Consider the following 14,027-nt stretch of genomic DNA (forward strand, 5'->3'; position numbering starts at 1 on the left):
GATGTCGAGAACCGTGGACAAAGGCGTCGATCATTGTGGAACGATGTCGAGAACCGTGGACAAAGGCGTCGATCATTGTGGAACGATGTCGAGAACCGTGGACAAAGGCGTCGATCATTGTGGAACGATGTCGAGAACCGTGGACAAAGGCGTCGATCATTGTGGAACGATGTCGAGAACCGTGGACAAAGGCGTCGATCATTGTGGAACGATGTCGAGAACCGTGGACAAAGGCGTCGATCATTGTGGAACGATGTCGAGAACCGTGGACAAAGGCGTCGATCATTGTGGAACGATGTCGAGAACCGTGGACAAAGGCGTCGATCATTGTGGAACGATGTCGAGAACCATGGACAAAGGCGTCGATCATTGTGGAACGATGTCGAGAACCGTGGACAAAGGCGTCGATCATTGTGGAACGATGTAGAGAACCGTGGACAAAGGCGTCGATCATTGTGGAACGATGTCGAGAACCGTGGACAAAGGCGTCGATCATTGTGGAACGATGTCGAGAACCGTGGACAAAGGCGTCGATCATTGTGGAACGATGTCGAGAACCGTGGACAAAGGCGTCGATCATTGTGGAACGATGTCGAGAACCGTGGACAAAGGCGTCGATCATTGTGGAACGATGTCGAGAACCGTGGACAAAGGCGTCGATCATTGTGGAACGATGTCGAGAACCGTGGACAAAGGCGTCGATCATTGTGGAACGATGTCGAGAACCGTGGACAAAGGTGTCGGTAATTGTGGAACGGTGTCACGTGATCTGACACGCCAAGTAATCAGGAATCAACTCTTTTTTTCCAGTGGAAGTTTGAGTAATTATTCATGCACAATTTACATATTGAAAGTCTTTTCTACTTTTGCAATGGCCTGAAGATCGTTAAGGTGTCGATAATTGTAGCTGCCGCTCTAGTATTTTCTTCAGGAAATGCAAATCTAATTAGATCGGTATATTCTGATATTCTGAGACTCGATGATGATGATGCCAGGACTGAAGACTGGGCCTCTCCATTCCTAACACACAAAACTAGATCATTCAGATTGTATTTTTTTTTAAAGGTCAGATGAAATTCTTACACAAGCTATTTATTCTTTAAAGGATAATGTTCTCAAACAATAAGAGTTTTATAATATGTCACATCCATAACGCTGATTTTTTCTTCCTAGATTCTGCTTGAAATAGAAAATATTTTAAACAAAGGCTTTTTTTATTTTCAGCTAAGACTCCTTTATTAAATGCATGCCTGCACTTGGATATTATGTTTGCAATTTCACAGTGTTTGATGAATGTGTGTAGTCATCCGGGAAATGGGGTATTTTTTCCGTCACATCCATAACGCATGTCTTTTTTGGCATTTTCTAGAGTTCTAAATGTACTATGGGAATTCTTTTTTTCCCATGACTTCTCCAATATGAGAGGTCTTAAAAATATACAACAAATTTTAAAATACTGGAAAGGAATAAAAATTAACTAGGTCAGTTGTTGCCATTTTGAGTCCAAATGTCACATCCATAACGCTGGAATTGCTCAACGTTATGGATGTGACGCGTCTGAAATAGACATGGCATATGTTTAGAAAATCAGCAATTTAACCACCATAACCCTTTGAAAAACTCTCTAAATATCAGCTAAAACTATCAAAGTTCTTAAATAATATTTAGGATGGCTATTGTTTTGCTGTTTTGTGGATTTTAGCATACATTTCTGTGGCTTGTGGCAATAATATAGAATTGTACATGATCAAAGTTGATTTTAGCTTGGGTTTTACATTATAAGAAAGAAAGACTGACAGTGACATATTAGGTTGGTTACAAATTGGTTCAACTTATTCACATCTGTAAAATACAGGCCTAGGTGAGATCTCTGGGAGTGGTTTTGATGTATTACATGTTGCTTTATTTTTGCATGGTGAGGTTGACATTTACATGGAATTGCCCATTTACAGATTTTGTTAATCATTTTTTTCCATTATAATGCTTTATATTGCAAATAAAATGTGGCAAGTTGTGGCTCCTAAGATTCTCAAGCTTTAAAAGTTTAATAAAATGTTCCCAACAGAAAAGTGTTGCCCGGTTTGGATTTGTTGGTTGACTGGTTTTATAATCCAGACAGAAATGAATGTTAACTGATTGTTTTTACAGCCTTATTTTATTCCTCAGTCCGAACCCATGATGCTACAAGAACACATTCACGAACAGAGAAGTAGCAGGTTCGAGTCCCTCGTTAGCTCCAGACAACTCGCTAATGCTAAAAGGAGGAGATGTGTGACCGGTACAACAACTACGAGTGGTCTGAAAGTATATTAACACAACTGGCGCGTTTTTATTCTAATTAAAAAAAAACTAGATCATTTGAACATCATCTGCTTACCTAGAATCATCCAAAACACGTGAACTACAAAGCGCAGGTTTATACCCGGATGTAGAGTCGCATATTTATTACGTCACCAGCTCCATCGTCGTCTTCACGGTCCGGTACTTCAAAAATATATTTATTCATACTGTGTGTGTGTGTATAATTTTGTCATACAAAGCAATATATAAAAAGCTTCACACTTTTGAAACTAACAGAAAATAAAGAAATACAGGTCGTATTTATAAAAAGTACAAAGCGCTAATGAAAAAAAAATAGGGCCAGAACCGTTGCCATGGCTACGAAAGGGACGCTTCGTCAATATAGGATTACCGGGATTTGTAGTTTTATGCAATCGCACATCCATATACAAACAAAGCAGAATTTTGTTTTCTGACTACATTTCCCATAATTCACTCGGGCACGGAATTGCTCGCGCTGTTTGATGGATTGATTAGGCGTTGTAAAAAAAGTGTTTATTAAATCGATTTAAGGCTCTGAATGAAAAAGTTTGAAAACTTTAGCACGGGTGATATAAGCTCTACATGACTTTTTATTTAGTTTAAGTACAGCGTTTACTTTTGCTCTGTGTATTTAATTAATTAGCTAAATTCCGTCTGTTTGGATATCACACCGGCCTGAGATGTTTCGCTGGAAAAGATTTTCAAAACCCACAACCCAGGCAAGCACCAAGGCAAGTTTAGTCTCCATCACATAGAAACGTGTTGAATCTTGTATTCTCGGTGTCTGTAGAAGTGCTCTGTGTTTCTGACATCCACTAATCACACTATAATTCAAACCCCAGATGGGACTCATTCACTTTCCCCCGACCTGATCCTGCTTGAACAACTTCCTGTGGAATAATCCACCCGGATGTGTTCCTCCAGACAGGTTCCGTCCTTGTGAAAAGCAATTTTCAGAGGCATGTGGTGGGGATTCTATCACATCTCTCAGAGATTACACAGGTCCATTACCAGGCAGAGATATTAAAAAAATGTATTCTGAGTAAAAAAAAAGAAAAACACCACTGACTCTCAGAAAATAGAGTGCATGACTGTACCTTTCAGGGTACAATGGCTTGTCACTGGGGCAGTACCCTCTAAGGTACCCTGCTTGGGGCAGCACGGTTAGCACTGCAGTGCACTGTTGCCTCACAGCAAGAAGGTTCCAGGTTCGAACCCCACAGCCAACACGGGCCTTTCTGTGTGGAGTTTGCATGATCTCCCCATGTCTGCATGGGTTTCCACCGGGTGCTCTGGTTTCCTCTTACAACGGGAGCAGCCAGAAGAAGATATACTGCTTGGGACCATATATGTACCTTTTTGGCCCTAAAAAGGTACACATATGCCGCTTTTCCACTACCAACGCGGCTGAGTTGGGCTGAACCGTGCCGAGCTGAGCGGGGCTGTTGGAGTTGCATTTCGACTACAACCGCGCTGAACCGTGCTGGCTGGAAGTGGGTGGACACATTGGGTGGAGTTAGCGAAAGTGGGTGGACGTCACGTGATGTCGTTAGGCGGCGCAAACAGTGACATCAGTGACCTTTTAAGCGGTAGTCTCACGACCCGGATAGTAAACAATAAACATGGAGGACATGGAGTCGTTAGTGTTGCTGGTCTTGGTGCTGTGGCTTGTTGTCACCGACAACGCCAACAGATACTGGCAAGAGCGTATAGATGAGGCGAGGCGCATAAGGCTTCAGAAATTCTCGTAATTCGTAATTCTCCTTCTTCCGGGTTTGCGGTGTTTACAGATCCCAGCGTGCTCGCGGGGCGTGTGTGGGCATGTGAGGACACTCCTCCTCACCAATCAGTGCACAGGGGAGTGTCTCCTCACGCCCCCAGCCTCACTCGGCTCGGTTTGGCTCACTTCAGCCCCACTCCAAAACCGTGCAAGTTTTGGGTGCTGAGCAGGGCTGAAGCGAGCTGAGTCGTGCTGCTCTGAGATAGTCGAAACGCGAGCCGTGTCGGGCTGAAGTGAGCTGAAGCGAGCTGAAGTGAGCTGAAAAAGGGTAGTGGAAAAGGGCCATTAGATACCTGGAGGTCTAATAATGAGCCATGGGGTACATTAGTGTCAATTGTACCTTGGGGGGACAGAAATGGACTCCTACTGTACCCCTGTTTCCAACAGTGCAGGTTCACCTCATTCATTTCTACACATGACGACAAAGCAATACAGTACTGTACAGAAGTCCTAGGCATCCTATTTTATTTCGTACAAACTTTGTTATAGATTTGTATTTGATGACTTCCATATTATGGACTCGGTACAAAAACATTTAAGATTAGTTTTCCAGCACAAAATTAAATGTTACAAAAAAATTTTTCTATGACACGAAAGAAAGCAGCATATAACTGTACTGTATGTAAGAGACACTTCACACATCACATCACATTATCTCTAGCCGCTTTATCCTTCTACAGGGTCGCAGGCAAGCTGGAGCCTATCCCAGCTGACTACGGGCGAAAGGCGGGGTACACCCTGGACAAGTCGCCAGGTCATCACAGGGCTGACACATAGACACAGACAACCATTCACACTCACATTCACACCTACGGTCAATTTAGAGTCACCAGTTAACCTAACCTGCATGTCTTTGGACTGTGGGGGAAACCGGAGCACCCGGAGGAAACCCACGCGGACACGGGGAGAACATGCAAACTCCGCACAGAAAGGCCCTCGCCAGCCCCGGGGCTCGAACCCAGGACCTTCTTGCTGTGAGGCGACAGCGCTAACCACTACACCACCGTGCCGCTGTAAGAGACACTTTTCAGACAAAAACATAATGAAGGCTGCTGGGTTTCGCAGCAAAATTAAGAAGCAAATGTAACAGTTAAAGTGTCCAGAAGAACTGTGGCTGGTTCTGGAAGATGGTCATTAAAACCTACAGCTCATTTCCTTAGACTTTTGCACAGTACTGTATTAATAATAGGCATATCAGATGTTCGCTGACTGTGCTGTAAAAATTGTGCATGCAGACACTCATCTGAGTTTCCAAATCTGTCATTGCTTAATTGTGGTGTAGTGGTTAGCACTGTCACCTCACAGCAAGAAGGTTCTGGGTTCGAGCCCAGCGGCTGACGGGGGCCTTTCCGTGTGGAGTTTGCATGTTCTCTGTCTGTGTGGGTTCCCTCCAAAGACATGCAGGTTAGGTTAACATGGGGCAGCCTTGGGCTGAAGTGCCCTTGAGCGGGGCACCTATGTGCAATTTCATGTGCAATACCTCTCCTGCTGGACTTTATTTTTTATTTTTTTGTATTTGTAAATACTTAATTTATCTAGGTTTTCTCTATTTTCTATTCTCTGTTTATCCTGTCATGATGCTGCTGGAATTTTAATTTCCCTGAGGGAACCCTCCCAAAGGGATCAATAAAGTTCAATCTAATCTAATCTAACCTAACCCAACCCAACCCAACCCAACCCCCAACTGCTCCCCGGGTGCTGTAGCATAGCTGTCCACTGCTCTAGGTATGTGTGTGTGCTCATTGCTCACTTGTGTGTGCATGTGTGTGTTCACTGCTTCAGATGGGTTAAATGTAGAGAGGATTTTCACTGTGTGCTTAAGTCTGTGCTTGAGTGTACGTGTGACAAATAAAGGCGTCTTGGTTTGAATATTTTCTGTCGTGAATACTATCATTAAAAATCTTATAATCTCTGTTTTCCAAAGAAATGTATCTGGTTAAGATCTGTTCAGTACTTTAGGAGTAACGGCAGGTTGAAGTCAGTGCAACAGAGTTCACTTTCTGGTCGTGGGACGTCGGGAAACTGCTGGTGCTTTTTGAGTCACGGGAAAGCGGTCAGGCTCTCTCTCTCTCTCTCTCTCTGTCTCTCTTGCTCTCCTGATCGGTTTCTGACTGGATTACTCGTGAATATCGATCAGATAACTTTTACAGGGATGTTTTCTTGCTCTCACTGTTTCTGATGAAGGATTCAGCAAAATTTTCCGTCAGCTAGTTTTGATGTTATGCTTCACGGGAGACTTTGAAATGAGTTTTCATAGCTTTACCTACTTATTTTTTCAAATCGAACTGATTCATGTAAATAAATAACTATTTTAGAAAAAAATACTGGAGTTGTTTTGATGAAAAATATTGAGATCTTAGTGGTCGGAATGAGATTTTAAAAAACCAGAAGTCAGAAATGCGAATGTCCATTTCAATTCAGTTAATGTGAATTGTTTATTGGATGATTTTTTCGAGGTTCGCCTTGAAAGCTGTGAATATTAATCAAAATAATCATTTATATTCTTTCATATAAGCATTAATAGGCCCTACCTAGACAGGGCTCGAAATTCGCAGTGGTCCGGTCGCCCGAGGCGACTTAATTTGTCATTTGGCGGGTAATTCAAGTCAAGTCAACTTTATTGTCAAATATGCTATACATGGTCGACATACAGCACAGATGAAATATCAGTCCTCTCTGACCCACGGTGCAAACAGGCAATGCAATAAATAAAAATAGAATAATTGAAAAAAAACAAACAATATAAACCGTATAAACACTCTAGATAGGAACTAGACATAGACTAAACACTCAAACAATATAAACAGAATAAATAAACAGTATAAACACTAGATAAGAACAAGACAGACTAAACACTCAGACAATATAAACAGTATAAAACACTCTAGATATGAACTAGACTAAACACTCAAACAATATAAACAGTATAAATAAACAGTATAAACACTAGATAACAACAAGACAGACTAAACACTCAAACAGACAATATAAACAGTATAAACACTCTAGATATTAACTAGACTAAACACACACACACACACACACACACACACACAAATTGGTACAAATAACCAAACAGTCAAGGGCACTTGAGGTATAGCAGGTAAACATGAAATAAGCAGAATAAACAAACTAGCAGCTGTTAAGATGAGGTAGTGCGGAATAGTGCAAATGAGCGAGGTAAAGTGAGATGTGCGGTCCCTGAGTTTAGTATGTTAATGAATGATGAGATGTGTGTGTGTGTGTGTGTGTGTTGGGGGGGAAACTGTGAGGATGACATGTCAGATGCTGAAGGGGGGGCAGGGGGGTGTGCGAGCAGAATCTGTGGCAGCGGGCAGAGGGGGGAGGAGGGGCAGAACAGGGAGGGAGTTGAGCCTCCTGACCGCCTGGTGAAAGAAACTGTTCTTGAGCCTGCTGGTTTTGGCCCGGAGACTCCGCAGTCTCCTCCCTGATGGCAGCAGGCTGAAGAGGCTGTGAGATGGGTGGGTGGGGTCACCTGCAATCCTGATGGCTTTGCGGGTGAGGCGGGAGTTATAGATATCCATAAGAGAAGGGAGAGAGACACCAATGATCCTCTCAGCTGCTCTCACGATGCGCTGCAGAGTCTTGCAGCAGGACACGGTGCAGGCGCTGTACCGCACAGTGATGCAGCTGGTCAGGATGTTCTCGATGGTGCCTCTGTAGAAAGTGTGCATGATGGGGGCCGGGACTCTTGCTCTCCTCAGTTTGCGGAGAAAGTACAGACGCTGTTGGGCTTTTCTGGCCAGTGATGCGGTGTTGTTGTTCCAGGACAGGTCTTCAGAGATGTGCACACCCAGAAACTTGGTGCTGCTCACCCTCTCCACTGCAGCACCGTCGATAGATAGTGGAGCATGCTGGGTGTGCTCTCTCTTGAAGTCCACAACAATCTCCTTCGTCTTCTCCACGTTCAGACGGAGATTGTTGTCCTTGCACCACATGGCCAAGCGGCTCACCTCACTCCTGTAGATTGTCTCATCGCCGTTGTTGATGAGACCCACCACAGTCGTGTCATCCGCAAACTTAATGAAGATATTTGAGCTGGATGTTGGTGTGCAGTCGTGGGTCAGCAAAGTGAAGAGGAGGGGGCTCAACACACATCCTTGGGGGACCCCCGTGTTTAGTGTGATGGTGCTGGAGGAGTTGCTGCCGACCTGTACAGTCTGTGGTCTCCCCGTCAGGAAGTCCAGCAGCCAGTTTCACAGGGAGGTGTTGAGTCCCAGCTGGTCCAGTTTGTGAATGAGCTGCTGAGGAATGATTGTGTTGAATGCTGAGCTAAAGTCTATGAACAGCATTCTGACATACGAGTCTTTTGTCTCCAGGTGGGTGAGGGCTGAGTGGAGGGCAGTGGAGATGGCGTCATCGGTCGAACGGTTGGATTGATATGCAAACTGGAAAGGATCCAGGGCGGGGGGGAGGGCAGACTTAATATGCCTCATGACTAGCCGCTCGAAGCACTTCATGAGGATGGGAGTGAGTGCGATAGGGCGGTAGTCGTTGAAGCAGGAGGGAGACTGCTTCTTCGGGACCAGAATGATGGTGGTGGCTTTGAGGCATGTGGGGACAACAGCCTGGCTCAACAAGATGTTGAAGATGTCTGTAAAGACACCTGTGAGCTCCTCGGCACAGTCTCTCAGGACACGACCAGGAATGTTATCAGGACCCGGGGCTTTTCGTACATTTGTCGTCCTGAGAGCTCTCCTCACGCTGTCTGGGGACAGCGTCAACACCTGGTCGCCGGGAGGTGGTGGGGTCTTCTTTGCCATGGTGCTGTTTGTCTGCCTCAAAGCGAGCGAAGAAGTCGTTCAACTGATTCAGCAGAGACGTGGAGTTGTCACAGGTCTGTGGCGAGGGCTTGTAGTCTGTGATGGTCTGAATCCCCTGCCACAGGTTCCTGGTGTCTCTGCTGTCGTTGAAATGGTTAGCAATGTGCCTGGAATACTGTCTCTTGGCCACCCTGATGCCTCGTGACAGATTGGCCCTAGCTGTCCTCAGGCCCACCTCGTCCCCAGCTAATTCCTGTCACTAGCCAGCCCGGATGGCTAGTTGAAAATAAAAAATATATATGAAGCGAAGATTCAGACTAGGGCTGTGCGATATATTGAATATACTTGATATATCTCCGAAAATTCTGTGTGAGATACATATAATTATTATATCTTAACTGTTGAGTATTTTATGGTCATCTGCCGACTTGCGTTTGTTTCGTGTTTGTTGCGTTTGTTTAAAACCTTTTCCGGTGGTTTTCTCCCTGTCCCTCAGGCAGTAATGTGAGAGGCTGCCTAAGGGGAAAAAAAACAATAACGTCACACACTCGCCAACCAATCCCGGGCGACATCTCGGTGCTGAAAGGAACTTGTGGGAAGATTTTCTAGTTTCGGTTTACAGCACTGACTCAGTTCGTGCAATCGCTGGTGTTGCATAGGCTACCGTGTAAGCTCTGTCAATTTCAGCGACAAATTAAAAATGGAAGCGGACGAATTGGTTCCTAAAAGAACTAGTAAGGGGTCAATCATCTGGCATTTTTTTGGATATCGCGAGGAGGACGTGGAACAGCAAATGCCAATTTGTAAAGTGTGCAAAAAAAAAAAACAGTATCAAAATACTCGGGTCTTGAAATAAATGCACATTAGTCATGAACAATGGTAACTACTCTCTTTTGTGTTATTTTTGACAGAAGTAAAATTCATACATGAACAAATTTTGGTGAGTTGATTTTCTGTTGGGGTGGCACGGTGGTGTAGCGGTTAGCGCTGTCCCCTCACAGCAAGAAGGTCCAGGTTCAAGCCCCGTGGCCGGCGAGGGCCTTTCTGTGTGGAGTTTGCATGTTCTCCCCGTGTCCGCGTGGGTTTCCTCCGGGTGCTTCGGTTTCCCCCACAGTCCAAAGACATGCAGGTTAGGTTAACTGGTGACTCTAAATTGACCGTAGGTGTGAATGTGAGTGTGAATGGTTGTCTGTGTCTATGTGTCAGCCCTGTGATGACCTGGCGACTTGTCCAGGGTGTACCCCGCCTTTCGCCCATAGTCAGCTGGGATAGGCTCCAGCTTGCCTGCGACCCTGTAGAAGGATAAAGCGGCTAGAGATAATGAGATGAGATGAGATGATTTTCTGTTTGGCTAGTTACTTTGGAAGGTAACTAGTCTGGCTGGCTGGTGAAAAAAATATATGAATTTCGAGCTCTGCTAGAAATACAAAGGCACAAAGAGGGTATTAAAAATAATATTTTATTACTTTTTTTATTTTGATAGAGAATGATAGATGTGAACGACATTCAGTGCTTATTTATACATATTTTATAATTGTTAGCATTGATTTCTCCTTCTTTGTGATGTATAAATGAAAGTTAAGATCAGCTTTATATTGCACAAATAAAGCCATTTGGTGAAACTCTGAAGAAGAGAGTGTACCGATTTAACGTTTTTATCTAATTAGCATAATTAATACAAATTAAATACTAATTTTCATCATTTAATTTTTTCAAACTTTGTCTTCAGTATACAGCCATCTATGTGCCTGACAATTTCCATGTAAATATCTTGAAAAATAAAAAAAAAAAACATTTGATCTCATTGGTTACTGAGGCCCATTTTGGACCATGTGATCCTCATACAGAATATTACAGCAGTTTTCTCAAAATTAAGCCGTTTTGTCAATTTTTGATTTATAATATCTCAAGAACGGATAAACACATTTTAATTCTGTAAAAAGTATGTTGTTCTGAATTCAATGAGAGCAGTTTCAAGAAATTTGGATTGAATTTTCACCTGATATGCCCATCCCAATCTATTTTTGCAGGTGCACCTGACTGATGGAGATATAAACATGTGGATAAAGGTTAGTGTGATAGTATGTGTGTGTGTGTGTGTGTGTATTTATATACACACACAGTGGTATGCAAAAGTTTGGGCACCCCCAGTCAAAATTGCTGTTACTGTGAACAGTTAAGCAAGTTGAAGATGAAATGATCTCCAAAAGGCATAAAGTTAAAGATGACTCATTCCCTTTATATTTTAAGCAAAAACAATTTTTTTTATTTTCATCTTTTACATTTTCAAAATGACAAAAAAGGAAAAGGGCCCGAGGCAAAAGTTTGGGCACCCTGCATGGTTAGTACCTAGTAACACCCCCTTTGGCAAGTATCACAGCTTGTAAACACTTTTTGTAGCCAACTAATAATCTTTCAGTTCTTACCTGGGAGATTTTCATGCATTCTTGCAAAAGGCTTCCAGTTCTACAAGTTTCTTGGGCTGTCTTGCATGCACTGCTCTTTTGAGATCTATCCACAGATTTTCAATGATGTTTAGGTCAGGGGACTGTGAGGGCCCGGGCAAAACCTTCAACTTGTGCCTCTTGAGGTATTCAATTGTAGATTTTGAGGTGTGTTTTGGATCATCGTCTTATTGTAGGACCCATTCTCTTTTTAACTTCAACTTTTTTACAGATGGTGTGATGTTTGCTTCCAGAATTTGCTGGTATTTATTCGAATCCATGCTTCCCTCGACCAATGAAACGTGCCCTGTGCCACTGGCTGCAACACAACCCCAAAGCATGATCGATCCACACCCAGGCTTCAGAGTTGGAGAGGTGTTCTTTTCCTGGAATTTGGCACCCTTTTTTCTCCAAACATACCTTTGCACATTGTGGCCAAAAAGTTCTATTTTGATTCAGTCCATGGGACTTGTTTCCAAAATGCATCAGGCTTATTTAGATGTTCATTTGCAAACTTCAGACGCTGAATTTTGTGGCTAGGACGCAGGAAAGGTTTTCTTCTGATGACTCTTCCATGAAGGTTTTCACAAATAGAGGTTTTCACAAATAGCTTTGCTCTGTAGAGCTGGCTGGGTTGGTCTGCGCAGACGCAACACTTCCTCTGGTGGGAAACTTCAGAAAGGCAGTGAGGCTAACAGCTGGCTGTGCTAACAGCTGACCGGTGAAAGCTGGCTGTCCCAGCAACTTGCTACCAGGCTACATGGGTCCAAAGAAGATCCCCACTGCTGAGGAAGTCGATGACATAAAAAAGTCACTCGACTTTATAACTGCAGCAGGCTGCAGCAGAAGAGCATATTGGACTTGGTGGAGGAAGTGAAAACGCTGCGGATCCAGAATGCGGAGAAAGACAAGCAGAATGCTGACCTGGAAAGCCAAGTGGCCGACCTGGAGCAATACTCCAGAATGAACGACGTTGTCATCACCGGGCTCCAGGTAAAACTTCGGTCATACGTTCAGGCGGTGACCGCTATCAACGGGGAGGGAGCCTGGGGAGCTGGATGTGAGCTCCACGGAGCAACAGGTAGCTGCTTTCCTGCAGTCCAAGGGAATTCGCCTGGACTGCGATAACATCGAGGCTTGCCACCCACTACCAAGGAGGAACACCAGCGACAAGCAGACCATCATCATGAGGTTTGTCAACAGGAAACATAAGACCGCACTATTAAAGCAAGGGTACGAGCTAAAGGGATCCAACATCTACATAAACGAACATCTGACCAAACAAAATGCGGATATAGCCAGGAGTGCACGCATCTTAAAGAAACAGAGGAAAATTCAGAACACTTGGACTACAAACTGTAAAGTGTTTATTAAGCTAAACGGTACACCTGAGGAGGCCAAAGTATTGGTTGTGAAAAACATCGAGGACCTGGAAAAGTATCAGTGACTATCATGAGCAGGACCACATCTTAGAGGATTATGGAACAGGATTTACTGGAACTAAAATCATTTGAGTACACTGATTACAAATCACAGGATTTGGAATATGATCTGGACCCAGACAATAATTTCTTCTCTGCCATTAACAACAACTGCTGTTATTACACTGATGAACAGTTCAGTCAGAGCATTAAAGCAGATGGAAAACTCTCAATTATCCACTTCAATAGCAGAAGCATGTATGCAAATTTCAATCTCATCAAGGAAAATCTACATCAGTTTTCGCATCCATTCAGCATCACAACAATATCTGAAACTTGGATACATAACGTCAAAGGCACGGACTTTGAGCTGGAGGGCTATGAATTCAACTATATAAATAGACAAAACAAGAGTGGAGGGGGCGTGGCCATATTTGTGGCTAGGGGCTTGAAATTCAATGTGATGGAAAGTATATCAACAGTAATTGACAACATACTGGAATGCATAGCAGTTGAAATTTGCAGAGAGAAACATAAAAATGTAATTGTTAGTTGTATATATTGAGCTCCAGATTCTAGTATTCAGGTCTTCAGTAACTGGATAGAGGAAATGTTTTCAAAAGTGAGTCACAAAACAGTCTTCATATGCGGAGACTTCAATATTGGCCTGCTCAATCCAAATAAACACAAAATGACAGACAATTTTATCAACACAATGTACAGTATGGCCTTTTTCCCGAAAATTACTAGACCCAGTAGAATCACCTCACACAGAGCCACCCTCATAGACAATATATTCACTAACAGTTTTAATGACAGTTTAGTAAGTGGATTATTGATAAATGATATCAGTGATCATTTACCAGTTTTCTCAGTTTATGAAACAAAATTTGGGAATAATAAACCAGAAAACACACAACTTTTCAGACGACTTAGATCAGAGGAATCAGTGAACACTTTTAGAAATGACTTGCTGGCACAAAACTGGGATGAAATATACCGACTAAAAGACATATAAATAAAGCATATGAGGAATTCTTGAGGATATTTACATCATTATATAATAAAAGTTGCCCAATTGTTCAATACAGTAAAAAAGTCAAACATACAGTATGTCCATGGATTACAAGGGGTTTACAAAATGCCTGTAAAAAGAAAAATACACTGTATAGCGTTCATAAAGCAGAAAACTAAAGAGGCAGAGGATAGATATAAAAAATGTAAAAATAAATTAACTAACATTATAAAGGCTGCTAAGAAAGAATATTATAAGTAA

The 14,027-nt window shown here is 43.0% G+C and overlaps 2 protein-coding genes across 3 annotated transcripts in view; one reads left to right on the forward strand and one right to left on the reverse strand.

The window, feature by feature from the left end:
* The window catches only part of qtrt2 (queuine tRNA-ribosyltransferase accessory subunit 2), a 50,266-nt gene extending 47,844 nt beyond the window's left edge, over window positions 1–2,422 (reverse strand). For both annotated transcript variants that reach the window (XM_060899918.1, XM_060899917.1), the window contains exon 1: window positions 2,378–2,422. The gene's annotated coding sequence lies outside the window, so the exon portion shown is untranslated. The remainder of the gene's footprint in view (window positions 1–2,377) is intronic.
* An 8,497-nt stretch (window positions 2,423–10,919) lies between these two features.
* ccdc191 (coiled-coil domain containing 191) overlaps window positions 10,920–14,027 on the forward strand; it is a 35,551-nt gene continuing 32,443 nt past the window's right edge. The window contains exon 1 of the mRNA XM_060899922.1: window positions 10,920–10,955. Coding sequence (XP_060755905.1) covers window positions 10,944–10,955 — 12 coding nt within the window. The 5' untranslated portion in view covers window positions 10,920–10,943. The remainder of the gene's footprint in view (window positions 10,956–14,027) is intronic.

This window comes from Neoarius graeffei, chromosome 19 (assembly GCF_027579695.1).
Source record: "Neoarius graeffei isolate fNeoGra1 chromosome 19, fNeoGra1.pri, whole genome shotgun sequence".
NCBI lineage: Eukaryota > Metazoa > Chordata > Actinopteri > Siluriformes > Ariidae > Neoarius > Neoarius graeffei.